At 51.2% G+C, this 27374-nt stretch overlaps 5 protein-coding genes across 5 annotated transcripts; 4 read left to right on the top strand and 1 right to left on the bottom strand.

The window, feature by feature from the left end:
- Nucleotides 1-3142: 3142 nt before the first annotated feature.
- A1O9_07739 (uncharacterized protein) lies at nucleotides 3143-6063 on the top strand (the record flags this gene model as incomplete). Its single annotated transcript, XM_013403294.1, has 5 exons — nucleotides 3143-3569; nucleotides 3646-3901; nucleotides 4008-4488; nucleotides 4542-5367; nucleotides 5435-6063. 5 exons carry the CDS (start codon nucleotides 3143-3145, stop codon nucleotides 6061-6063), a joined length of 2619 nt encoding a protein of 872 aa, XP_013258748.1.
- A 628-nt stretch (nucleotides 6064-6691) lies between these two features.
- Nucleotides 6692-8941, top strand: A1O9_07738 (uncharacterized protein; the record flags this gene model as incomplete). The annotated part of the gene is made up of 1 exon (XM_013403293.1): nucleotides 6692-8941. One exon carries the CDS (start codon nucleotides 6692-6694, stop codon nucleotides 8939-8941), a length of 2250 nt encoding a protein of 749 aa, XP_013258747.1.
- A 1194-nt stretch (nucleotides 8942-10135) lies between these two features.
- A1O9_07737 (uncharacterized protein) lies at nucleotides 10136-13342 on the top strand (the record flags this gene model as incomplete). Its single annotated transcript, XM_013403292.1, has 1 exon — nucleotides 10136-13342. One exon carries the CDS (start codon nucleotides 10136-10138, stop codon nucleotides 13340-13342), a length of 3207 nt encoding a protein of 1068 aa, XP_013258746.1.
- Nucleotides 13343-17173: 3831 nt separating this feature from the next.
- A1O9_07736 (uncharacterized protein) lies at nucleotides 17174-19397 on the top strand (the record flags this gene model as incomplete). Its single annotated transcript, XM_013403291.1, has 5 exons — nucleotides 17174-17445; nucleotides 17500-17704; nucleotides 17757-17955; nucleotides 18022-18438; nucleotides 18490-19397. The coding sequence occupies 5 exons, from the start codon at nucleotides 17174-17176 to the stop codon at nucleotides 19395-19397; spliced, it is 2001 nt and encodes a 666-aa protein (XP_013258745.1).
- A 4078-nt stretch (nucleotides 19398-23475) lies between these two features.
- On the bottom strand, nucleotides 23476-24207 carry A1O9_07735 (uncharacterized protein; the record flags this gene model as incomplete). The annotated part of the gene is made up of 1 exon (XM_013403290.1): nucleotides 23476-24207. The coding sequence occupies one exon, from the start codon at nucleotides 24205-24207 to the stop codon at nucleotides 23476-23478; it is 732 nt and encodes a 243-aa protein (XP_013258744.1).
- Nucleotides 24208-27374: the final 3167 nt, after the last annotated feature.

Below are 27374 nucleotides of genomic sequence, written 5' to 3'. Positions count from 1 at the left end.
TCGGCACATAATTCGAGTCCAACTTATGTAGGTCCACCGCCTTGCCAGCCACAATTTTTATGGTTTCGATGTATTTATTGTTCTTGCAAGACTGGAGGCACAACCTGGTCTTGCTTGCAAAAAATGTATGAAGAAGGTATATCCTTGAAAGCGGTATATGTCACCGGGCTAGCAAAGCTGAGAGCGGATTGCCTCGGTGCAGCTTATGCCCAGGCGACCCCTCGTTCTTCTGGCCAAACATCATACGTGCGGGAACCGGACAAGCGGGATCGGCAAGTCTCATGGATCCGTACTGCGAGATTTAGCTTCCTGAGATTCAGCGATAGAAGCAGTGACTTAAACCTCGTCTGTCTTTATGATCGATGGTGAAAGCTTGCCTTGATGACCCACTAATGTTTGTCCTTCCTGCAGGACAATGGCGGCTAGGAAGATTATCCTGATGATACCGCCTTGCAGTCCTCTGGCGCACCGCTCCGCTTTGCTATGGCCTTTGGCAGATTCAGAGGGCAACTAGGCCACCATATGAATGGCCAACGACAACAATGTTCTTTCCCTGGTCTGCGATCATTCCGATGATGTTGCTGAAGAACTTTGCATCATCACTCAAACTTGCGGGAGCTTCTGGACCGTTCCGACTCGCTGACGGCAGGTTGCACGTACACCTCGTGCCCTTCCTCGGCCAGGATGTCCTGAAGAGGGAAATACATGGCTGAAATGGTGAAAGATCCGGGGATCAGGAGGATGACGGGTTTCGAGGCCGTGGCTCAGGCTTTGGTAGGAGGGGATGTAGGACGAGAAGCGCTGAAATTCATTTCTCAGGTTTATATTTAGCGGCTACGGTTACGGCGAGGGTCTTTTTAAAACAGGCCATCGTGCCAGGTCTTGATCCTTGCGTGTGAAAATAGATGGAGCACTGTACTCTGGATGAGCATAAAGACAAAGGACACCATCTCGGCAGCAGGTCCGAGATAGGCAAGTCCGAAGTTGTGGATCTTCAACTTGCCTTCCAAAGGTTCGGTATCGGTAGCCTGATATGCTTGTGACCGATTAGCTCGAGGCCTGAGTGCACACGCGTCTGGCGTTCAAAGACGAAGGTTTTCATCCAGGTAGTCTCAATGCGGTTTTGCTTCACCGAGCAGACACCTGTGCCTTAGCAATGGGGGCTGAGTACCTGAGACTTCTCCTTTCCCCATGGGGTATTTTGCGGTTTGCAAGGTTCAGAACCCTGGGCTGCATGCAGGGCGGGACGTTTCTATAAAGGAAGTCTCTTGTCCTCCTGTTCGTGCCTTTTATTCTATGTTCCATGTGACAGACAGCTCGTTATGGGCGTTGCAACGGAGCAGAATGCTGAACAACCAGATAACTCATTGGTGCATGAGGAGAAGATTGAGGTCGTTTCCCAAGTCAATGGTGGCTCCTACAACAGTATCCAGGATGTTGAGTCTTGGTTGATTGACTTACGACCAGTTCTGGGTTTACTGGTAGTACTCGCCGCCGTTTGGACCATTGTTTGGCTAAATCAGATCTAGGCTCTCGCCGTTACCTATGAAACGTGCCTGTTGTCGCTCGCTTTGCCTTCTGCGCTTCTCCTCACCATCAACGAGGATGTCCGGCCGTCGAAACATTACGTGGGCAGCTACCTCAAGGGCACTTGCGAGCGCAGCCGTGATGACTTGAACTTGATATCATAGGTACTCGTAGGCACTCACCGTGTTACCGCTAAAACGAGCTTTACGTTTGTGTGAGTAATGCGGGTACAGGGCCACATGTTTACTGGCCTTGTACTGGATAGAAATGCGCCAGTGCTTGGCATACCCGCGGACTCCCGCCTTATTCATCTGCCGGCGAATGCTCGACCGTAGTTGTAGCGTGTCAAGTTTATGTGCTCCCCTTGATTGCCATCTACTGTTTTACTTGGTGAGAAATGTCTACCGACGACCAAAGATATCACATGGCGGCAAACGGATTCCCAAACGATGTTGAAAAAGTGCCTGGCGATATTCCGTGAACGGGGCATTGATATAAGCGTCTTGATCTACCATCACTCTGGCTTAGTGCAATCTGGGCTTGGATTGGGTTTCCGCTGACTTGGGATTAGGGTAGCACTCGTTTCGAGCACGCTGGCACTGCCCTCTGCCCGTACGATCCAGATTTGGGTGGGGGGTTTACCATAAGGACTGCTGGGGGGGTTGGCCTTCTTATCAAGGAAGACAACATCCAAGTGTGGAAGAGCAGATTCCGTCTCGAACTTGTAAATGGCGTCCTCCAGAAATAGAAGCGCCCTCCGCTTTTCCGGGTCAGTGTTATCTCCTGGTGGAGTTGATGGAGCCCAAGTAGGATTGCTTGCCGAAGCCATTCGTGACGCCAAGAAAAATGAGGGTTCTCTGAATGCCCACCAATCCCAATTTTCCTCACGCCACATTGTTTGTTAATAATGAAAATTTTCGACGCTCTGACGCAAGCTAAGATGACGACTTTGCAGGCATACCGAGCACTCAAAGCACGTCTTCCAGGCCCATGCACAGCCTTGTCAAATGTTCCCTGACAGCCAGCCTACCCGCTCTTCACATGCGTAAATGTTGGTTCCCACAAGAAGAATTCGGTCTTCTCCCTTTCCGCGACCCTCCGCTTGATAAGACAGTGACACCGACTTCCACTGTGGACCTTGGGTTTCTACAGGGTCTCCTATTGCCTCGTCTGAGCGCACATGTCTCTCAGATAATGTAGACCTGTCCGTGCGTCCGTCCAGTAGTCTGGATTTTCGACACTCTGTCGCCTCCACCACGTGCTGAGACATATCGTTATCAGGGGGGTGCCCGAGTGCGGGTCTTCCGCTAAGCTCGCATGGTTCAATTCTTTGCATTTTTCCATGTCCTTCGTTCTTGTTGATATCTGTACGTCCAAGGCTGAATCTACCACTTGTCCTCTTCTCGTTCACCATGAGAATACATCGCAGCTCTAGGAGTTGCGTCCATTTGCCACCTGAAATGCTTTGATTTACCCCCGCTAAGGGAGGGCATCCATTCTCCGGCTTCTCGATTAAATACAATCATTCACTAAAACTCTTCCTAAAAGCACTCATCCTTCAGAACATAGAAGATCGAAGCAGAATCTGGCATTTCCAAAAGGAAATCGCCCCAAAATGTCAGATTCGAACACGGATGGTCGTCTTGACCAAGCACTCGACGGCGTATCCCAAACGCCGTCAGAATCCCAGCAGGCGGAGGTACCTTTCAATTCCATGACCAGTGGACTGCGTGGCAAGAATGGACCCAAACAATCCCACAAAGTCAAATTTAATATGGCTGATGGTGAAGGGGCCCATGATGGACAACCACATACCCAGACTCGAGACGCTCCAGGCAATCAAATACCTGAGATACGAGAACCTGCGTCGGAAGACGTGGGAGACCATACCCTGACTCCGCCAGACTGGGAAGGGAGAACACACGCTGCCGCTGCTCATGCCCTGACTCGTGCCAGTCGACTAGCGAACAGGCTGAGTACTACTGGCATGCCAACAAAGGCCGGCTCCGGATCCAATACGCCTATTTATACGCCTACGAGAGGTAAGAATACCTGCCCCATCTTCCAGTCTTTGTCTCGTGCGGACTTGAACGGTGGTTGTTAACCATTCGTGTGCAGATTATGCATCTCCTGATACCTCCCCAAAGTCCAAGCCCCTGAAGGACTGGATCGTTAACATGAATGACATCCCTCTGGTGAATCTCGACAAGGAGAAGAGACCATACAGTTTCCACGACGATACGACCGACGATGACACCGATGTCGACGAGCCGAAGCACCTGAAACGCGAAGATGAGAATTTCGAAGAAGCGAGGCGGATATTTAGGACCTTGACCAGTGGTCACAGTTTGTCAAGATTACAAGAACAATCAAGGTACGCCATTCTTGCCAGCTGGTGATTACCTGCGTGTGGCGACCCAGCAAAGGCGCCTCGGGTGTCCATCATGGCCCCAGATGTCCCTTAACTGACGAGGCTTCAGGTCCGGAACAGCAACCCCTGCAATCGACAAGCGCCTTCACGACGTAGATTATGTACCTGCACCGGACGAGTATCGACCTGGGATCTTTGGTGCCATCCTTTCATCGAAACTGGCCAATCTGCAGCGGAATGGAAATATCCTGCCCCTCCATCATCATGAGGACGGCTGGTCTAAAGACCACCACAAACCGAACCACAAAGACCCTCACTCCAAGGGCAACTCAAGATCAAACTCAGAAACCTTGAACTCTTCAGGACAATCATCTGGGCGTGCTACGCCGTCGAAAAGACCAAAGTGGTACGATGGAGACACTCATTCGACAGGATCCATGGCAACCTTATTGGCTCAAGCTTCAATTACTTCCACTGCTGCAGCTGCACCGGGAACCAGTGGATATGTTCCTCGGCCGCATCCGCCAAGGGCAAAGTCGTCGAACAGCATGATCGCAACGGCAGTGGATATGATCAAGCACCCTGGTAACGTAAGTGGTACAGAATGAACTCACAGGTCAGTGGCTGACGGTTCCCTTCCCAGCATTTCCACAGCCACTCTGAAAAGATTCACCAATCAGAAGAAGAACGAGTGATACACGACGTAGCTGAGATAATTGCGTGTCGAAAATATCTGAAGAAGTTGGCTCGGTCCTTGATGGCGGTCGGTGCACCCTCCCATCGCCTCGAAGAATACATGAAGACATCGGCGCGAGCGCTCAATATCGATGGCGACTTCCTCTACCTCCCTGGGTCTATGCTTGTATCTATCAATGACAAACTCACCATGAGCACAGAGGTAACACTGGTGAGAGAATCCCAGAGTGTTGACCTGGGGAAATTCAAGGACGTGTTCTCTGTCTACAAGTGTGTCATCCATGGCAAATATACGGCCCGAGAAGGCACAGGCGAGCTCGAGTCCATTATGAAGAAGCCGCAACGGCACAGTACTCTGTTCCGAATTTTCGCCTACGGACTCGCCGCCGTTGCTGTCGGACCATTCGCTTTCTCGTCGCGGCCCGTCGACTTTGGACCAAGTTTCATTCTCGGCTGCCTGCTTGGATTCCTACAGCTTGTCGTTGTGACTCGGTCGCAACAGTTTTCTCATGTTTTTGAGGTTCTTGCTACTGTGATCATTGCTTTTGTGGCCCGCGGTCTGGGCTCGATATACCATAATGGCACACCCGTCTTCTGCTTCTCTGCCATTGCGCAAAGCAGTATCGCCCTGATACTGCCGGGCTATACGGTGCTCTGTGCAGCGCTCGAACTACAAAGCAAGAGTATGGTGGCTGGGTCGGTAAGGATGGTGTATGCTATCATATATTCCCTCTTCCTTGGGTTTGGCATATTGATTGGGAGTGTCATAATGGGTAAGATCTCCGTCCGTGCCTAGTATATATTTCTGGGATATCCTTGCTAAATCATGTGGTACATTAGGTTTGATCTACCCTGGCGCCCAAAGCGAAGTGACTTGCGACATACCCGCGTGGTGGAGTAGCGACAACCTCGACTATAAGTTAATATACGTCAAGTTCGTCTGGGTCCCCATCTTTGCCGTCTGTCTGGCCGTCATCAATCAAGCCAAGTGGCGTCAGGTCCCTGTCATGACACTGATCGCCTTCGCCGGGTATCAAGCGAACTTCTGGGTCTCTACCCGCATCGCCAACAACATCCAAGTATCAAACGCCATCGGAGCGTTCGTGATCGGCTGCATGGCGAACCTGTATAGTCGGTTTTTCCACGGCCTGGCAGCCGCGGCAATGTTGCCTTCTATCTTCGTCCAAGTGCCGAGTGGCTTGGCGGCGAGCGGAAGCTTGGTGGCGGGCATTACTAGTGCCAACCAGATCAGTGGGAATGCGACGGGGGTCAGTGTTATCAATAACGGCACAGCGGGCTTTTTGAGTGCGCAGGACGGAGCAAGCGGTGCGAATGTCTATTCTGGTACGATATTCAATGTTGGGTATGGCATGGTGCAAGTGGCGATTGGCATCAGCGTTGGGCTATACTTGAGCGCCCTCGTTGTGTATCCTATTGGAAAGAGGAGGAGTGGCTTGTTTAGTTTTTAAGCGCCTTGTATATTAGACGACTAAAATTAACGATGTTGATGAACGTAGCTAGGATTTGTCTTTTCAGTCGTAGGAATCTCACTGATCCTTGCCTCACGTGAGCGCACGTGACGGCTGACGACCCGATGCCTCTTTATGTATGTGCAGGCTCAGCCTTATCGCGTCTTATCGCTCTCCTACCCGATCTCCAGGTTTCGAGCCAGCGAGTCGACCACTTTCTTATCTATGCCATGCATTCAGGCCCTGAGCCTTCCAATGAGGACCCTGCGAGCTGGCTGAAGATCTGCGACTCGCAATGCGCCCCGGAAAAGCAGATCTGTTTCGTCGCTTGGTTCTGCCCCTGGCGCCGCCACAATCATCATGGTGGTTCCTCAGGGCTCAATCTCGGGCCCAGCTATAAACATGCGCATCTGCATGCTTTCTGAGGGTCCAGAGACTCGAAATCATTTGTAACCGGCCATGGCAGCGGATGAAGAGCATGTACTCGAGAGAACACCTCTCCTCCTTCGCGACAGAAGACTAAGTTCCGTGGCTCATGAAGCTGATGCAGCATCTATCATTTCCTCGCACCTGAGTAAGGAGGAGCAGGCTTTGGGGAAGACTGCGGTCGGCGAACGTCTCCCGTATAATGACTATACGACCATCGATTGGCTTCATGACCTTGTGGGTGGATGGGCAGATTTCGGTAACCGAACCTCCTGCTAACGGTTTTCTCAAGGTCAAAGACTCATATCGCCATCGTTCCCTGCATGGGCGAAAGGGTTTTCGGGACTCGCTTGTTTCGGCGTTTGATTCATGCCAGGGCTGGATCGCGGCGGCGCTCATAGGGACATTGACAGCTTGTGTCGCATTCCTGGTGGACATTGCCGTGGCCACAGCCAGCGACTGGAAGACGGGGTATTGCAAGACCAATCCCTTTGCGAGCAAGGAGGTTTGTTGTACGCCGTCTAAGGCTCCGTTCAATTCATGGGCGGATACGGGCGAAAGTTGCCCGGAGTGGAGGTATTGGGCGAGTAACTACTGGCAAGGTTTTTGGATATATGTTGGTTTCGCCCTCCTCTTCGGCATCATCAGTGGGACCGTGACCCTCACGACAAAAAGAGCGCTCCCGGCGACGGCGCCAGGTTCGGGAGATAGAGTATCTTTGCAAAATCAAAACAGTCAATTCGATGGTCTGGATGGCGCCAACGCCGCGCCCCCAGTGGGCAAGTCAATCTACATGGCGGCAGGGAGTGGAATACCCGAAATCAAAACCATCCTCTCAGGGTTTGTTATCCCACACTTTCTTGACTTCAAGGTCCTGCTTGTCAAGGCCGTCGGATCCACATTCGCGGTATCAACTGGCATGTGTCTCGGTAAGGAAGGTCCCTTTGTTCACATCTCGACTTGTGTTGCCTACCTTGTTGCCATCAGGTTTCCTAAATATCGTGAAAATGGTCGCAAACTACGGGAGTTACTGGCAGCTGGTTGCTCCAGCGGTCTGTCTGTTGCATTCGGCGCACCGATTGGAGGCGTGCTCTTTTCCTATGAGGAGATTGCAACCTACTTCCCTCGTAAGGTGCTATGGAGGGCTTTCATCTGCTCCTTATTTGCGGCAATGACCCTCAAAGCACTTAACCCGACTGGCACGGGCAAACTGGTTTTGTTCGAGACCAATTACGGCACGACTTACCAAGCGTATCACTACGCTGTATTTGTTGTCCTGGGTATTGCAGGCGGCATCTTTGGAGGAGTTTTTTGCAAGGCGAATTTTTTCTGGTCGAGGAAATTCCGGAAATACAACATCATCAAGAATTACCCTGTCTTTGAGGTGTTTATGGTAGTTCTAGCAACGGCTGTCTTGCAGTATCCGAACCCACTGACCCGGGAGCCTGGCGATGTCATCATCAAGAATCTGCTAGTCGACTGCTCGGACAACTCGAGCATGAGCTATGTTTGCGTACAGGAAAGGCATGGTACACCAACACCAAGGTACTTGGGATGGCTTCTTTATGGGTCTCTTGTCAAGCTTGTCTTGACAATAATTACCTTTGGTATCAAAGTCCCCTCTGGGATTATTATCCCCGCGTTGGACGGCGGAGCATTCTTTGGACGCCTTGTTGGCCAGCTTCCATTCCTTGCAGACACCATTTCCCCAGGGATTTTTGCTATGGTGGGTGCGGGTGCCTTCCTCGCCGGAGTGAGTCGTATGACCATTTCGCTGGCAGTCATCATGTTTGAGCTCACGGGTGAATTGGAGTTCATTGTGCCAAACATGATTGGCATCATGGTGGCCAAATGGGTTGCGGATGCGTTGGAAAGTAATGGGGTTTACGATCTGGCTCAAACAGTGCTCGGTCACCCTTTCCTCGACCTTGACCACAGCATGAAATGTGTGCAACAAGAAGCGTACCTTGTTGAAGAACTGATCCCCCCTGCGCAAACGATGCGTGAGATCACGGTGGATATCCCGGACAGCGGCCTCGTGCCGCAGGCTCTGTTGACAGAGAAGTTACAGCAATTGCGCCGTCGTGGTCTCATGGACGCTGGTTTGGTTTTGGTACGCGCATATATGCTTCAAGGCTACCTTGCTGAAGGCGAGCTCGAATTCGGCCTGGGAACTGTTGGCCAAAGCTTCTCTGAACAAAGCCTTGTCAGGTTGTTGCCCAGCACAACTACTCTCGAAGTGTTGCGACATGAGGGTGAGTTTGACATGTCACAATTTGTTGATCGCACGCCATTGTCCGTCTCTGCAAAGGCACCAATGGAATATGCAGTGGAGATGTTTGGTAAGCTTGGATTGCGCTATCTGTGTGTTACTGAGCATGGTAGTGGGAGGTTGGTGGGTGTGATCATCAAGAAGCGGTTGGTTGTGTGGCTTGAGGGGTTGAAGCATTGATCACCTGTAATCTATACCTTGAAATGGCAATGAAAATTTGATGATGCCACTTTTTCGGCCAGACACCTCCATACTGTTCGTATCGGCTTGTAGCCTATTACTTGCAGGTAAATTCCATTTCTGAATGTTCATCATATCGTCAATTGCCTGAGACTATGCTTCGTCCTTGTTGCATCGGTTGGACTCGAAGCTTGCAGGCATGATTGCCACAGTGGACTCCGGAGTCAGCACTGGCTTTTCTTTTTCATCCAGTGCTTCTTATTTTATCCTCATAGCAGGTGTTGTCCTGCGTCTCCATCCTCTCCATGTCCCTATTACGTCGCTGAATTGTCCTCGCTTTGCAAACGAGTACCCTAAAAAAATCTGTGAGGTCAGATGGACCTGTGGGCCAGGTTCAATGGCTGAAATGGCAAGGATGGCTTGAGCCGCCAGGACTCTGGATTCTGGAGACGGCTGACGACAGCGACAGCAATTAAGCATTGGATGGCACCCCGGTGGTGACTTCTGAGCGCCTGAGGCGGGGCAAGCCATGTTCGTCTTTGCCTGTAGCTTTTTGTATGCACTCCACACGTCAAGGTTTTTCGCCCAAAGCCTCAGACTCCTGCTTCTGGCCACGAGCACGGAAGCCTGCCACATCACTGGTTGGGGCCCCTTCGGCCTGTTCTCTAGCCGTCAGCTTGCTGCTTCGGACCGCTTCTTGAAATCTTCTGCAGACTGCACTGAATCGGTGCTCGAATCCTGGCATGGACCTGACCCTTCAACCTCTTTTTCCCTCATCCCCTTGCGGCGTTCGGTACGAGCTCTCATTCTGGCTGGGCTCTTCGCGATATCCCTGCAGCTCTTGCTCTTTCCCCTCACGAAGAAATTTGACTTGCATGTGCACAATTCGCTAACCACGACCGTCGAATCGAGCACTCGCACCTCATTTCCGAATACCTGCAACTGTCTCCACGAATCTCTCATCCTTCCCCTGCAGAATGACCACCGCTTTCTTTGTGTGAGATACGAATCCTGCATGGGCCTGTCCGCCATAGTCCTCCCGGATTGCGTCTTCCCGCGGTCCTTTCGAGCCAATAAGCCCTCTACGTTTGACTCGGAGCAGAGGACTTGGGAGGCCTCTCCACAGCTTGGGTATTGTTGGCGGAGAGGAGATTTGCATGTGCCTGTCGAAATGATATACCTATGAGTGAAAAGATGTCGACAACCAACAGCTCTCGAAGTCAAACTCGTCGTTCCTCCGGCATTCTAAAGTCAGCAACTCAGGCTCCAATGTCGAGTGGCTCTCCATCAAGACGCACCCAGGAAGAGCCTTCTCTAGAAGAGAGCAATTCTCTTTCAATTTCTGATCGGCCTCATACAGCTCACCGTGCTCGAGCTAGCTCCACATCCAGCCAGACTGTTTCAAGAACGCCTGCGAGATCCTTCTACCATCGGTCCTTCCATGGCCAGCTAGATCCTCCCCAATACTCATCCTCTGCGGGCTTGCGAGACCAGACTGCAGAGCTGGCTGCATTTGCTCTGTCCGACAATACTTCCTTCCCGGGAAGCTCCCCATCAAGGTCTGAAGCTGCTTCAGATGATGGCTATATCGATCCAATAGAGGAAGTGTCGGAACCCGTGACTCCAGAAGGCTCAGAGACCGAAACCGGACGAACCGGTGACCCTGCTGTGTCAAGACTCACGATGCTGATACACAACTCTGCAGAGCAAGAAGAAGAAGAAGACATTGGAAGCCCGCAAGAAGCAGGTAAATCAACTCTGACCCGCTCAAGGCCCTCACATGTATCCGGGGCGACACAACCAGATGAAAATACAAGTCTCCTCGATGGAGACCGCAAGCCTTCCTTGGGCTATGGGGAATTCGATGACCTGGAACGACAGCATTTAAGGAAGGAGACTTATCGGCGGCAATGGAGGAAAGCGGTGAACAACACACGGTCATGCCTGTACACCATCTCACACCCGAAGACCTGGGATCCGAAAGCGATCTATCGAGAAGTCGTGGTCCATCCAGTCAGCCTCCTCCCAGCAGTCTTCCTGGGTCTGTTACTGAACATTCTGGACGCTCTCTCCTATGGCATGATCCTCTTTCCATTGGGAAATGCGGTCTTCGAAAATCTCGGCTCTGACGGTATCGCTATCTTCTATGTCAGCACCATTGTCTCACAGGTCATATACTCTTCAGGTGGCAGTGTCTTCCGAGGTGGCATTGGGTCAGAGATGATCGAAGTTGTTCCTTTCTTCCACAAAATGGCCTTTACAATCCTTGCCAAAGTGGGCGACGATGACCCCAAGTCTGTCTTGGCCACCACAGTATTGTCCTTTGCCGTCAGTGCAATCCTTACTGGTGCCGTCTTCTTCCTCATGGGAGCGTTTGGGCTTGGCTCGCTTATTGGGTTTTTCCCACGCCATATCCTCATCGGCTGCATCGGAGGTGTGGGCTGGTTTCTTGTTGCTACTGGTGTTGAAGTATCAGCCAGACTTTCAGGAAGTCTGGAGTACAACTTCGAGACCCTCAAACAGCTGTTTCGTGCTGACACCGTCTTGCTCTGGACCATCCCACTATTACTTGCCATCATTCTGATTGTTGTTCAACGCTTTGTAAAATCAAATCTACTGGTCGGTGGATATTTCATTTCCGTTGCATGCTTGTTCTATTTCTTCAAATTTGCTATGGACATACAAATGTCGACTTTGCACTCCCATGGCTGGGTTTTTGATCCTCCGCCTGCAGGAAATCCTTGGTACCACTTTTATACTCTGTATGACTTCAAGGCCGTCCATTGGGGTGCTCTGGCAGACACCATTCCTGCAATGTTTGCATTGACTTTCTTCGGTATCTTGCACGTACCAATCAATGTGCCAGCTTTAGGCATCTCCACCGGTGAGGACAACTTGAACGTCGATCGTGAGCTCATTGCTCATGGTCTCTCGAATTGCGTGAGTGGGCTCCTTGGAAGTGTGCAGAACTACCTTGTGTATACCAACAGTCTATTGTTTATGGATAGTGGAGGTAACGATCGCCTCGCTGGGCTGCTGCTTGCAGCCTGTACTCTAGGGATCCTTTTGGCAGGACCTGTTGTCATTGGTTTCATTCCTATTATGGTTGTTGGGGCTCTGATTTTTCTCCTCGGGATTGAACTGCTTGAGGAAGCCTTGGTTGGTACCTGGGGCAAGGTGCACAAACTGGAGTATGCCACCATTGTCCTGATCGTTGTGGTCATGGGCGTTTGGGATTTTGTCATTGGTATCCTGTTCGGAATCTTACTGGCAGCTGTGAGTTTTGTTGTACAGACTTCGCGCCGAACCGCCATTCGAGCAACCTATTCAGGCGAAGTTGCGAAATCATTGGTCAGAAGACCGCCGGTTCAGCTCAACTTCCTCAAGGAAGCTGGTCAGCAGATTTTCCTCATCAGGCTGGCTGGCTTTTTGTTCTTTGGAACCATCGTGGGCGTTGAAAATCGCATCCGGGCACTGCTCGAGGACGATGCTTTCAGGGATCGGCCGCTGAGATTCTTAATACTGGACATGGCTCAAATCAACGGCATCGATTTTTCAGCTGCAGAAGCATTTACGAGGATCAATCGTTTGTTGCAAAAACGAGGAGTGCAACTGGTTGTCAGTTCCTTAGACGTCGACGGAGAAATTGGCCAAGCATTGGGAAATGTTGGCCTTTTCGAGGATCATCTGGAGGTGGAAATCTTTGCAGATCTCAATGTAGCATTGGAGCATTGTGAGAATAAACTTTTGACTGCGCTCTACCGACAACAAGAGCAACGACGAAGCAAAAGAATTGCTTCACACCTTGACGTTCCCAGAAGTCAAAGCCAGGATCTGTCTCAATCCTACAAGGCCGAGTTCATGGGCAGCTCCCCTCGGCGGAATCTCCTACACCAGGCGGCTCAGACGACACTTGATGCTGATATTTCCACGACAGGGAAATGGCATTCGTTCAAACAACCACTTCCGTTGTTATTACAGATATTGGCAGATTTGTCTGATAGGAATGAGGACTTCTGGCATCGAGCGACTCAATATTTCGAACGGGTGGCGTATCCCAAAGGTTCGACTCTCTTCAACGTGGGGGATCGAGCAAACCAGTTTTATATGCTTGAAGAGGGTATCCTCCGTGCTGATTATGACCTACCTCAGGGCAAATACTCGGAATTGATAGTAGCAGGGCGTCCATGCGGAGAGCTGCCGTTTTTTTCGCAGACACTCCGAACGGCGAAGATGGTGGCGGAGAAGGATTGCGTTATCTGGCAAATGGATCTCAAGAGATGGAGTGATATGCAGGCGAGGGATCCTGATGTGGCACAGGAGTTACTGATCATCACTTTGAAGCTGACCAAGGAGAGAATGGACGCCATCACCTCCTACGTCCTCACTTCCGCGAGTTAACCAGTCACAAACACTTTCATTATATGCATCAATATGGGTTGGGACGGGGTGCGAAGGGCAGGATGATAACGGGATAACCAAAAGTGCGTTTAAGCGTGGCGCTGTAGGCTAAATGAAAATATTGAATTCTCTTCACAAACCACCCAACGTATCAATCTCGAGGTTGAGATGTTGATATACGAAACCTGGAGTTTGTACGCCCTGTGCAACATGCTTTTTAGATTGGATGAAGGCTGGTGTTTCACTTGCCAATATTGCGAGTAGAGAATTGCCCAATTCGTTGGTCACGTTATTGCACATGCCTGACAAGTTTGGGAGTTGCCCTCGACGGAGCCCGGACAGAGCCATCAAGCCACCAGTGGAGCCTGGCAGTGGGCCATGATTTCCTACGTTCACAATGTTGAACAATGTCTTGAGCAGAGTGCTGATCGTCCGGGCAACAGCAGTTGCTGAACAAGCGGTGGATGGATTGCGAATTCCGGCAAGACATCTGGCTGGATCTACAGCAAAGTTGAAGATGTACTTCTAAGCACCAAACTGGCACAGCAACCCACAACGACAACACCCTAGGAAATATGGCCAGCAATTCAAGCTGGACGACCATCGAGAGTGCAAACTCAACCATCTTTAACGAGGCGCCGTCGACTTTTCCACCCTAGCAGTTACAAGCCTTCCCAGCAACAGCCCCGCGAAAGGCACAAGGCCCAAGCGTCTGAGCAGGGCTAGTCCACGCCACAGTCTCAGCTTGGACCAGCTTGGACTGTTCCAGGACCACTGATTGAGTATTGCTGCATGCGGGTCCATACCTTGCTCCATAAGGCGGGGTTCTCATCTCATGCAAATCTTCCTCGCACAGGGAGCCTGTTCGACACACGCCAATCAATCCACTTTTTCAGTCAAAGAACTGGTTGGCGGACGGAGAATTCGAGGAAGGCACTTCGTCCACTGATCTTCACAACTAGCTAGAGTGGACCAGTTGACTGGAAATTTGTTCGCGACCCATCGAGATTTTCAATCTGGTTTAGGTCTACGAGGATCGGAGGTCAGGATTCAGGAAGTGCGAGAGTTCCCCAGGGGATCGATCGCCCGTCGCTTGTAGTACGACGCGGCAGGCGCAAAGGTCCATTCCTCTCGCACTCAGAGATAGCGGAAATGGATAAGACGAAATGCTACTCAATAGCCTCGACGAGTGAAAAAGCTGGGAGCCCACAGTGGGCCGATGGGCCGCCAAAGATATGAGCTCAAGGGTCTATGTAACTAGCCATCCAAAAAGAAGACTACAGCACAACATTCTCTCTCTCTCGCTTTCACGCTGACCGAGGCGAGTACGGAGGACTCGGAGCGTCGAGAAGGACTGGTGGAAACGACCGATGGACCATGGTCTGACCCGGCACTGTAATCTCACCATTATTCCATTGCATCCAGGGACATTGAAATTTCGAAGCGGCGGTCAGCAAAACACAGGAACCCATGTTACTCGTACAACTCGAAATACGCAGAGACAAAAGCCTGTTACGGCTGCCAAGAACACACGCAAAATTCAGTCGTCCTTGTCAGAAGGATTTGCACAGTGTCTGGCCGTGGGTTTGAACGGCGTATCTGCCCCCCAAGGCTGAAGCACTGACACGGTCAGCTCGGCATGCAAGGCATCTGAATCTGCTCACATGATGGCCTGCCCACGGGTTGCCACGACTTTCCCGTGAGCGATGACTCCGGGAACATGGCCTGGGTACCTCATACGAGGTGTTGGATCAGGGCAAAGACGATACAGTCCCTTCTTGCACATTTTGCCACCGTCACCGAACTAAGGACCAAGTACGCTCAACTAGTGGGAGGCATTTTCTTGAAGTGATATGATATACACTATCTGGTGGGTTGATGGCAGGTATTCTTCCCTCTGCGGCATGAACCCTGCATCGTCCCCCTCCTTTGGCCTTTGAAGCCCCTCAATTCAGAGTACTGTATCTAATCCCAGCAGCTCTGCCTTGAACATGGCCGACGCGGGCACTGGACGCCGGCAGAAGAGGAGATAGCGGTATCAGCAAGAAGAAAAAGACTAAATTGATTGAATGGTCATGCGACCATCAACTGCCAACCTGCAGGCATGACGTGCCTCCTGCATCCGTCACATGCCGGGCTGGAGTTTCTTGTGAGGACAGAGATTGACGTGCTATCCATTTAAACTTATGAAACGTGCGAATCAGACGCGGTTTCAAACCGTCAGCCCGGTTGCAACAACAGGCAAGACTCGTGTTGCTCGTTCCTCGCTGTCGTGATTTGGGAAGTAAGCGACGAGTCCAATGCAGGCTGTTTCCGTGTGACACTATTACTGAGTAAGACGTATGCAAGAATCATGGCACACAATGGTTGAGTCGTTCAGAGGGTGGTTCACTTTGGCACAGACTTAGCCACGGAGCGTTTCGTCAGCCCTCGTAGATCCGACACCATTCTTACCGTTCTTGGGGTCATGTTGCGGACCACAACGGAGCAGTCCACCATTTGACCAAAAACACGCCGGCCTGAGATTCTGTAATCCTGCATAAGACATTTAGACAACTTTAGCCCTGGCGCAGCACGATTGGTCGAGTACAAACAGGCATTTTCTGATAGCATCGACACCGTCCGCAGAGATGTTGTTATTGTGAGATCTAGAGTACGAGGGACGGAGGTCTGTTGCCGGAGCGAGTATACCGAGTACCTCGTAAATACTTACGTGACTCCGGACGGATGCCGATGAAAATTGGTCCCCTCCAAGCTATCGACGGGGATTCATGGAGAGCTGGCGGTCTGGCCCTGTTGGCAACAATCCTGCAACAAGCGACATGCCGTGATTCAAAATTGGCGACAGAACTGGTAAGGGGGATAACAACCCACAGGAATGACTGTAGCCGGGTGGAGTTCTTGGCTTGCTCTTTGGCTGGCTACTCTGTCTCATAGACTGGCATGCGAGTGACTCGGGTGCTCCCTGAAAAAGTTGTTCATCGGAGTGATAGCCACGGTGGACCGGCTAGCAGTGTAGGCGGGGTGGGCCCCCATCAGTAGTGGCAGTAGTGGCAGCTAGCACGCCCATCGCCCGCCCCTCAGTGGTTGTTTTAGGGCTATTGCTGGGGCTTGCCGGGGCCTCTCTGGGCGTCTAGTGCGCAGCGTTGTGGCCTTGATGCTTGCCAGGCGGCGCCTCTGGTGCACGCCTCTCAAATCTCCTCTGCCTCTGCCTGCAAACGCCTTGCCTTGCCTGGCCTTGCCTGGCGTAGCCTCAAGCCTCAATTCGCTGCCAGTCCCAGTCGCAGGCATCCCAGTCCCAAGTTCTGGCAGGGTCCCAAAACAAATCCATCCAAGTCGCGCGCTGGGCAAAGGCCAAAACCAATACCAAAAACTAAGCCAATCCAGTCCAAATCAAACCTGGATCAAGATTTCACCTGGCGAACCCTTGCGCGCTTTTCAAATCTCGTTTCCCTCCCCTGCTCCAGACACTCATCTTCCTCTTTCCTCTAATTTCCATCATCTTGCCCTTCTTCACCTGCTTCTCACTACGAGTACTTCCAATTCAAACTCCAATCCATTTTCTTCTTTAACTCTCCCTCTCACATCAGGAAACTACATCGTGCCTGTTCCAACCACAAGCCTCGTGGTCATCCCTGCCGTTGTGTCAACAAACAAACCACTCTTACTTCATCCTTTCCCTTGCAATCTTCGGATTCATCTTTGTCGGTCTCATCCTGACTCTCATATTTACCGCTTCACGACACTCCCTCAGCACTAGTTTTTCCCACAAGATCTCGGATCGCCGTTTGAGACCGCAGTTGCCTGCATTTCATACCATTACATAATAATATGTCTGTCGAGGCCCCTAAGACCGTTGAAGAGACGCCTGTCGTCGATGCCACCAAGGCTGTGGATGAGCAACCTGAGACGGCAGTGGCGGCACCAGTAGAGAACTCTGCAGCACCCGTTGAAACCGCCCCAGCCACAGAGCCTACACCTGCAGTTGCCACTGAAGAAACAGGTGCAACTCCGGTGACTGAGGAAGTCAAGAAAGATGAGGCCGTGGAATCGGTCCCCGTTTCAGAAGGCAACCTTGGATACAAGGAACCTGGTTTCTTCAAGTATGTGGTATTATGGCGTGATCATGGAAGCTGATGCACTGACCGCACCTTTAGGAAATTCATCTATAGCAAACATTTCTTCTGGTTCTCTGAGGAGCCATCCAGCACTGAATCATTGAGCGCTTTCCTTCGACAGGAGAAGGAGAAAGCTGATACCAAGCACTCTTCCGCTGCCTGGGCACGTGAGACAGGTAAGGGGCTGCTCTTCTACGCAAAGAGACCCGAGGACAAAGCTAGCCCCGCTGGCATCATCAACTTGGTAAGAGGAACCGCAAATCCTTTGGTCGAACAGCTAGTAACATGAAAATTAGTCGGAGGCATCAGCTGTGACCAAAGAAGGACTGCAATTCTCATTCAGAGTGGGTACCCACCAACACCGCTTCGAAGCCACTACTTCAAAAGAGCGCGATGGCTGGCTTGTCGCAATTGAGAAGGCAATTGAAGAAGCAAAGGAGCTGAAAGACGAGCTCACAGCCCGTGAAAGCTACAAGAAAAATGTCGAGGAGTACTGTAAGTTGATGGTTTTTTAGAGCTACAACGGGTCCCACACATGATCGTCGGCTAATGCAACCCTAGCTAAACCCACCATTGCTGCTCCAGTCGTGCCGAAGACGTCCCGCTCCAAGTCCAAGGAGCCCAAGAAGTCTATTGACACGGCTACCGCCACTGCTGCCACCACTACCGCACCAGTTGCTGCTGAGACTGCAAGCACTTCATCCAAGAGCTCTGACGAGGCAACTAAGACTGCGAAGAAGGATAAAGAACGATCCCAGTCCCGCAAGCGTGGCAGCATTTTCGGAAATTTCCTTGGCAAGAAGGACGAACATGCTGAGAAGAAGGAAGAGAAGGTAGAGACCAAGAAGGAGGTGAAGGAAGAGAAAAACATCGAAGCCGAAGAGAAGAAAGAGGAGGCCAAGGCGAGCGATGAGCCAACCGCTAAACCCGCCGTCGAAGCTGCCGAGGCATCCGCCGCAGCCGCCGCGGTTACTGTTGGTAAGTTTATTCCACGATGTAGTGGAACAATTGCTGACGTGAACACTACAGCCCCTGCTGCTGTCGTTGCTACCTCCGACAAGAAGGAAGACAAGGAAGAGGGAACTCCAAGTCCCGCCGAGAAGAAGAGCAAGCGTGGCTCTGTCTTCGGTAGCTTGTTCAAGAAGAACGTGACAAGCCCAACCACTGAGAAGACGGAGAAGGATGCTACCACCTCCGATGTCCCTCCCGTCTCTGAGACTGCTCCTAAACTTGATGAGCCCATTGAAAACAAGCCCATCGATACTGCTGCTGTAACTGCTCCTGCCGACAACGTTGAATCACCTGCCGCATCTACCGAGCCAACCAAAGATGCCACCACCCCCGCTGCCGGCGATACTGCTACCACTCCCAAGGCCGAGAAGAAAGGTGGCATTCTAGGTTTCATTAAGAAGACCGAGGCCAAACTTGAGGGCAAGAAGGAGCACAAGGAGGAAGCCAAGGAAGAGCAGGCTGGTGAAACCATCGCAAAGGATCCAGTTGCCGCTGCTGCGGTCCCAGAGACTTCTACTGAACCCACCACCACTGACAACGCCATTGAAGCTGCTAGTAAAGAAGAGCGCCCTGCTCGTGACAACCAGCGTCGTACATCTCTCTTCTTCAAGAATAAGAAAGAGACTACCAGTGATGCTGAAGGTACGACTGAGACCAAGCGTGAAAAGTCTCCCCTCCCAGGCAAGTTCATTGGCAATCTTGTGCGTCGCGCTAGCAAAGCCGTCAAGTCTGAGCCAAAGGAGAAGTCTGCCACCGAAGCCGCCCCAGCTGAACCTGCCACCAAGGAGGTACCAGTCGAAACCACTCCAGCTACCACTGAAGCCACTGAAAGCAACATTGTCGGCGATGTAGTCCCAGAAACTCTCCACACCACTCCAGAAACTGCTGCTCCTGCAGTTGCCCCTGAGGTCAAGGCGACGGCTTGAAGGTCCGACGAGGCCAGAGAACAAAGTCCACGCACATCTCTGTCACATCCATCTCGGCTATCTCGAGCGGCTAGTCCAGTTGAGTTCGAGAAGTGGTGGGACCAGAAGACTTACAGTACTCCGGTACCTCCTCGTAGCCCTTCTCGTCTCTCTGGCCTCGTTGTTTAGGTGGCGGCATGGTTTGATCAGCAACCCCGGATTTATGATTTGAGATTCCCAGGTCTCACTCATTGACGACAAACTCGATCATCACTCTTTTCTATGTCATTGTTTTTGCTTTCAGGATACCCCACATCACTAGATCGACATTGCTATTTTGTTTGATTGGAATTGCTCTTGCGCCTGCTTTTTTCAGTACAGATACCCCACTTAGGCAAGGTCTTGTCCTTACGAGAGATACCCCAAGCAAATCAATCAGTGCTTACATCATGGGACGAAAGGAGGATTTTACGTTGCATGGAATTGGGAGAGGCTTATTAGTCCTTGGTGATCACTTCCTTGATGGAAAAATTGGTCCTGGAACTCCGTGTGCATGCCACTTTGGTTGGTATGTTGACATGTCGATATTTCGTTGCTGCTAGGAAGGGAAAGAGGTGTCCAATTGACTTCGTTGACAACGACCAATGCTAGGGGATCTAGAGGTATTATCATATCTTGGGATCTTGGGATCGGCCTTGGAGGCACTGTGGTTTGGAGCCTCAGGTTTGAAGCTATAGCCATTGTGCCTCGCACTTCTGCAATGCAGTGCAAAGCAGAGCAACAGGGTGTTAGCGTAGAACTAGGACCAGGAAGCGTAATAGCTAATAAAATGAAAATTGTTTGTTTGCATGTAACGAGAGGCTCGCTCTGTTGGTTCTTTTCTTGATACCTGACCTGGTGGACAAGCTACGACTGGCTCCCAACATAAACATACGGTGGCTCCGCTCCTACTCGCCCGCCAATGCTGTACGATGTCTATTGCTAGAGACTCGCATATATCAGGCGATTTCACTGTGGGCCAGATTCGGTTCAGCACAGCTGACCGAGGGAGTTGCTCTCTAACTATCTATCCATAGACTGTCATATATGTAGCAACGACGACTCTGAAGCCTGAAGCTAGTGCCCTTACCGAAATCCATATATTCCCCGATCTCAGTGGAGAGCCGAATTCCTCTCGTTCCCTCCCTTCTAACTGCTGTAGCTTTGTCGTATTCTTGTCTCGTCTCCTTTTGCCCTTGAGCAGGTACATGGATACATGTAATACAGGACAGTCGGTTTCGCTTTTTCTCTTTCTGGCTGTCGAGGTTTAGCGGCCAGTCTCCCGCCTCTTTTCCTAGGCTACCCCAGGCGGAGATTCCATAGCTTTGCAGTGTCTTGTATATTTCCATTCCGCTCCGCTCGGTGCGAAGTCCTATTCGAGACCGAACTCGGTCGCGTGCGTGTCCCAAGCGTGGAAAACTCGTGCCGAGCAAACAGGCTGCCGATACTTCCCATTCCACCTTCCTCAACGACCCTGTACCAATGAAGCCGAGTTTGCCGGACAGGCTCCTCGATCATCGGGAGCATGGAGGTGTTCATCCAACCTTGGAGCGAGTGATCCTGGATGAAGTCATTTGTATCAGGCCGCAGCCCATGTCTCGACGATTTCGGCGAATTCGCTTCCTCACGTAGACATCAAATCCCGGGGTCAGGCTCAAAGTCGTGTTAATGGCCCCTCTAGAGATTCTTGAGGCCATAACGTTTCGTCTTGTTAACGGACGGGAGGCCTGCGAGTCCCGCCTCATCATCTGGCTACGAGATTGATCACCGAGGTGGGCACACGCGCCCGCGTTCCAGGTCCCCTCTCTTGCGATTCGCTCGATTCGCGTCATTGGGGTCGAGGGTCGCAAGTAATAGCGGCGAGGGCGTCTCATGCTTCCGACCTGAGCGTTTGCTTGTGCTTGTCTGTCGTCAAGCGCCCACGTCATGTCTGCTGCTTTAAAGACAACACTCCTCTTGAGGTCTAATTGATTTCAGGGAGCGTCATCACAGACACGGATGGCGAACTTCGGATGGCACCGTGGCGGCAACTTTGCAAATGTACAGTCAGACTGTAATTCTGACCAACATCTCTCCTCTTCCGCCGTCTTGACTGTAATTCTCTCGGGGTAGCCGCTGAGTAGATCTTGCCAGCACAAAGCCCCTGATCCTCGTCCCTATCGCCAAGTCTCGGCAGAATCGACTCGCAGCTCGTATCAGGTTCCCTCTTGATTGGAACGCTTATAAGAGAGACAGACGGCTCAAAGCACTGGCCAGACGAGAAGCTGGAATGACGATGCAGGTAAGAGGCCAGGCTTAGCATAATGCAACCGCCAACTCAGTAAGTCCCCTCGGCCCTCATCGAGAGCTGGGATTCCATCCCCTGTGAATACAGACAGTCACTGAGAGACAACTTGGAATGTTGGATCTATGCCCACTTCGCCCTGTCCTTCATAGAGCGGGAGTGAGCGCTATTCTGTGCTATCGATGAGCTTGGTCGTCCGTTTCTCTCGGGTACCTGTTCTGTAGCACATTCGGCCAGGAACCTGGGAGGCTTAGCTGAGCAAATTCGATATGTACCGTGTGCACGGGAGTGCACTTGCTCTCTCTCTCTCTCTCTCTCTCCCTCACTCACCCCAACTGCCCCGCCTGAAGACTCTCACACACTCTAGAGCTTCTAGTCAATCATCAAGCCAATAATGGCACACCGTATCCTGTCCTACACAAACCTTAGGAACCCACCCGTCTTCCAAGATCAACAATCGTGTAGTACAACCCTGAATCCGACAAATGACTCTTGTGGCAAAACACCCTCCAGAAAAGGACGGGCTCCCGCCCCATATTCATGAAATGCTCGGAAGTGCAGCAATCGAAAAAGTAACCAGCCCGAAGTCTCAAGGGTCGACGAGGGACCCGTAGCCTCGATGCCTGAATCCAGAAATCCAACGGCCCCGATTCGGAAGAAAACGACCCAGCAAACTAGTTGGATCTAAATCCTTAGTTCGAGAATCGAGGAATGAACGACTGCACGGCGTGGCGAGTTAAGACGCTGCTAAACCAAACCAAACCGCCAAACCCATCAAACGACTCGGACGTTAGTTGGCAAGCGGGGCCTCAGCCTGCCTGCCCGTGCTTAGAAAATCCCCGCGGCCGGAAACAATTCGATGTCTTTCACGAGATACGATGAATACAATGGTCATAGAAGATCGGTCCATAAACCAGAATGTAGACATGACTTTGATGCCTTTTCGGGGGGGGGGATCATAATGGTCCGCTTGCTGGCTTGCAGAAATAAGTGGATCTTTGGTGCCCAAGAACTGCCTCTGCAGTTGATGATTGCTGCAATCACACAGGCGCCCCTCCTATGCGGGCATTAAGACCGCTCACACCTACGCCTACGCCTTAGAATCTCAAGCATTAAATAGAACAAAATGTGCATGAAGGAATGAGTTGCTTATTGACTTCGCAAACTCCTGCTAGAAGAGTAAGGGAGGATCTGGGTGCTAAAAGCTATCAAGCTTAACTATGAAAAAAGAACGGCGGTCGAGACGTCATGGAATTCCTTGAACCCAACGACGAATCGCCTCGTGAAAGAGTGCAAAAACTCGCTCACGGCCACGAGTCAATCCCTAAAGGCTTCATCACATCAAGATGAAAGTCATGGGAGACGGTCAGAACCGGCCGAATACACCAAAAAGAAAAGGTCGACCACAGATCAGGAGAACAAAGCCGCAGTCAAGGGTTTGTGATTCCAGCTGTGTCGAGATACCTGCGACGTAACTTGGATATAGGGGAAGCCTGAGGATTCTTGTCAGAATCAACATCAACCCCGATGGTCGCATGTCCCAATATAAAATCATGAACTGTAAGGAAACGTAGACGAGAAAGTTGGGAGGCAGCCCTGCTGGCTTCAGCCTTTGAATCCCCAACCCCAAGCGTCCTGCTGCTGTTCGTTGGCTACCACTGGGGTAGTAACAGCTTCGTTGTCGTCCAATTGTGCTTTGCAAACAGAACAGAAAACAATGCAATTTCCACATACCCGTCTTCCTCGACGGTTCAAACAACCCCTGAATGACCCAAGTCACTGCCCTTCGTCTGGATCACCACCCATTCGATAAATCATTGCTCGGAGACGTTGAATTTCGGCATCGCTGGCTTCAGCGTGTTCCTGCTTGCGCATACGACTCTTACGTGCAGCCGCAGTATTCTTCTTCCGCTTCGCAGTTTCCTTGTCATCCTCGCTGTCGATCGTGATCTCTGGCAAGGACTTACGGCTCTTGGCCTTGTTGATACCATAAGTATCAGAGTGCTTCCGACCGTGACTGAAAGGAATGGAGGGTGGTCGACCAGGAGAAGACTTCTGTCGGATCATGGGAGAAGCGTTCGACGGTGGTCGAGAGTTAACGGCGCTCAAGCTTCGGCCCACAGATTGCTCAGGAAGAACTGCAGACTGAGCGAACTGATCAAAGCTGTCACCCGGAGGGAAGAGTGGAGCCATGCTATCAAGATCATGGAAATTGAGTTGGTCGTCGAGTAGACCATCCTCCAAAGGAGAAGTGTTCAAGCCCGTGGCTGGAGACTCAAGATAAGCGGAATCCGGAGTGCTCAAATTGGGAAAAGCTGTCGATGGCGGGGCCGACATGACTATAGAGTCATCGTTGAAGAGGTCGGATGGAGAAATTGTGCCATCATGATGCTCGAGCCCGGAGTTCACAGCGGTATGCTGGAAGTTGGTGTCAAAATCCAAGAACTCATCATGGGAAGCGAACATGTCGCTTCCCGGAAGATACATCGAGTCAAAAGCGGTCGTCATAGTGCCTGAGGGGGTAGTCAGTGATCTACCCTGGCGGGATGGGCTACTGTGAGAGCTACCTTGAGGAACACCAGGCGCTGACTGAATTCTGCGTGATCCTGAGTTAAAGGGAGGTACAGGTGGGAGTTGCTGCAAATGAGCGAGTTGACGCAAATTTTGGGGTTTGTTCTGTGTGAGTTGCAAAGTTGGACTGGAAAAAGACCTTTTGTTGAAAGAGTTGAATTGCCCTAGAGATGGAGACTGTGTAGATTGAACTGGAGGTACTCTGCTATTGACCGAGAGATGCCGAGATTGAATCTGGCGTTGTCTATTAGGGATTATACTCGAGGTCGCCTGCGCACGCAAGGCAGTCGTCGGATTGATTGCCTGGGTCTCCGAAGCGGCGAAGAGTTGAAAGTCCTGGTTGAAGCTGTTGTAATTGGGCTGCGCTATAGCAGGTGATCTTGGGGTTGGGGAACGCCATTGTTGATTAAGATCCGTGGTGAAGGTTGGAAAATCCAACGCGTGAATGGTTGCGGTTGTGAGTGAAGAGCTCGAAGCGCGAGAAGCGATGAGATCTTTGTTCACAGAGACTCCGGGTGGAGACTGTGGACTAGGGTTGAGTTGAGAGGGAGTGGTTTGTAGTGGGGTGGTGACGTGAGAGTCTATCTTGCTGGTGAGCGAGACAGAAGGGGTGAAGCTAAAAGACTCAGAACTCCATGGTCTTGGAAGTTCGTTTGCTGATACTTGGTAAAACAATGTAGGGGTGAAGGGAGAAAAGAGGGAGAAGAGTCAGGCAGAGAAAACGGGAAGTGGAATTTTTTAAGAGTTCGAAGCAGGCACCAGAGGGCGATTGTCAGGCAGGTGCAACGGAAGGCCACGGTGAGCCTTGGCGGTCGAACTAAGCGCTTTTGGGCCTGCGCAGCTCTCGAATTTCTGACCCCCTGCGCGTAGGTACCAATCACAGCCACGTATTCTCACGGAAACAATATTCCCCACTATCCTGCGGAGGCTAAGCGATTGGTCCTTCCGCTGTGACTCATATATGAGGGTCCCTTCCAGTTCTCAGTCGGATGGTTTATTGGTCTGTATTGTTGGCCTTACCTCTTGTAACTTGTAATGTCAAATATCTCAGTCAGATCGTAGGTGGAGGAAACGCCTGCAATCATAGTGGCATCGAGTCTGGAAGAAACCACTTTGCCCTATATCTTCTATGTTTCTGACCGAGTCAGCTCCAAAGGAGGCGGCATCGAGCACACAGAATTCGCAGGCCCATCCCACTTTATTGTATTCTATCTCAAAAGGCCCAAACTTCCTGTTCGCAATATTGGCGAGAAACTGAGGCAAAGATCGCATATTTGATGCTGACAAACACGATGAACGATCCTGCAGCCCAGCTCCTGAGATTCGGTGCAGTAACCCTCTCCTCGAACTCAAAAGACGATTGCACAGGTGTTGCATTTCCTAAAACGGCAGCAGGGAACCGGGAATCAGACGTTAATGTTGAAATGACAGTAATATCATCATTACCTTGGGATTCCCATCTGACCTGACAGGTTGACACTGCCACCACAATACAACAGAATTCGTTAATTAAACCGTTAACGGGCACGAGCAAGGCACAATCTCACGGTTGGCCACAAGTTGCTTGACGAAGGTGCTGCGCATTCCTGGGATGCCTGGCATTGCACAAGACCCGTACTAAACACCTGTTGGCCTCAATGTTGGAGCATCCAGAATCGAGGCTTTGGAACGCCCGCCCACTTATTTTTCATGTGGTTTCACACAAGTGCGAACGAGGTCCCACTGCTTGGGCTACTTGTCGGGGGGCTTGGGGCCGTTATACGCAGTAATCACTGCGAATGGATCGCCATACCTTTGGTGCGATTCCCACGAACTTCCCGGTAGAGACAGGAAGCTTCCCTCGCCGATTGGAACGTGCTGCGCATTAACAGTTGTCTGCGCCCTTTGGCATACAACTGTCCATTCGTCCCCTTCCCTTCGCCCACATGAAAATCTGGCAAGCTAGTATAATAGAGCAACGATGAGAACAAGCATCCTCCCTATTTCACGTCAACTTCACTCAGTCCATCAATTACCAGAGAATGCGCAATTCGCGTGTCCTTGATAGATTGGAAAATGTGTGACTCCTGCCTAAGGCTAAGCTGAATCGGAGGCTAAACTACCACTCCCGGGTACCTCGCAACTCGGGAGTCAGCTACTCCCTCCAAAGCCCCAGCCGGTCCCTGAAGCCAATGCAAAGTGACGTCCATGATCCCAGTGGGCCACCAGATGCTTACAGGACAGTGTAATGCTCGCGAAGCTGATAGGAGGAATCAAAAGCGCGCAAATACAGATGGGCACGCTTGTGTTCTGCGTGGAGTTGCATTGCATGTAAAAGGGTCGATACGAGGGTGCAGTTGCAGCGAGATGGGAAATCCCAATGCTGGAACCCCAGAACGGTTTGGGATGGTGGAGGTTCAACACGGGAGAGGAAAGCTTGTGATAGATCCCACAGGCAATGTAGAAAAGAGCACAGCCCTCTGCGGGTTCCATACTCCACTGTGCGGAGTTCGGCCCTGGCCTTCCAATCCCTCCATTGAATGCTGAAGCGGGTGACCGGTCGGGACATTGAGCCTCTAAATTGAATCGACCAATTTACGAGAATGAGGTATGACTGTGTTTTTGACTCCTCCTCCCAATTCGTTACGGAGTACTTTCGGTAGACTGCGCTTCCTAGGATTGAAGCCCTTCTCGCCCTGAATACCAGGCAAATTAGATGCTCTCCGGATGGGGTACTAAGAACAAGGAACCTCATAGTGAGGGATGATCGGACCCGAACTTGGAATCAAGCGCGGGACTTTGTGTTCACCAGAGCCGTCGTATTCGCGTTCACAATCATTCCCGATACTAACCACTATTAATTTGGTTCTTGGTATCTCGCACCGCAGCGCCCCAAACGACGCGGCACATATGATGGAAAACCTGTTTCCATGCATACCTCGGCATAATTCATACATATCCTAGATTACAAACCGAGGCCGGCACCGACGGAGTAGATAACATTATGTAAGCGTCGCTTTGGTAAGGCTCTAACCGACAGCTCTGTGTCAAGGTTATTATTTCATTTCTCCGCGAATTGACCGAGAAAGACATAGCACCCCCAGAGAGTCAAGAGTGGGTGATTA

Source organism: Exophiala aquamarina (assembly GCF_000709125.1).
Source record: "Exophiala aquamarina CBS 119918 chromosome Unknown aczIA-supercont1.6, whole genome shotgun sequence".
Taxonomy (NCBI): Eukaryota; Fungi; Ascomycota; class Eurotiomycetes; order Chaetothyriales; family Herpotrichiellaceae; genus Exophiala; species Exophiala aquamarina.
This window is presented reverse-complemented; position numbering and strand designations above follow the sequence as displayed.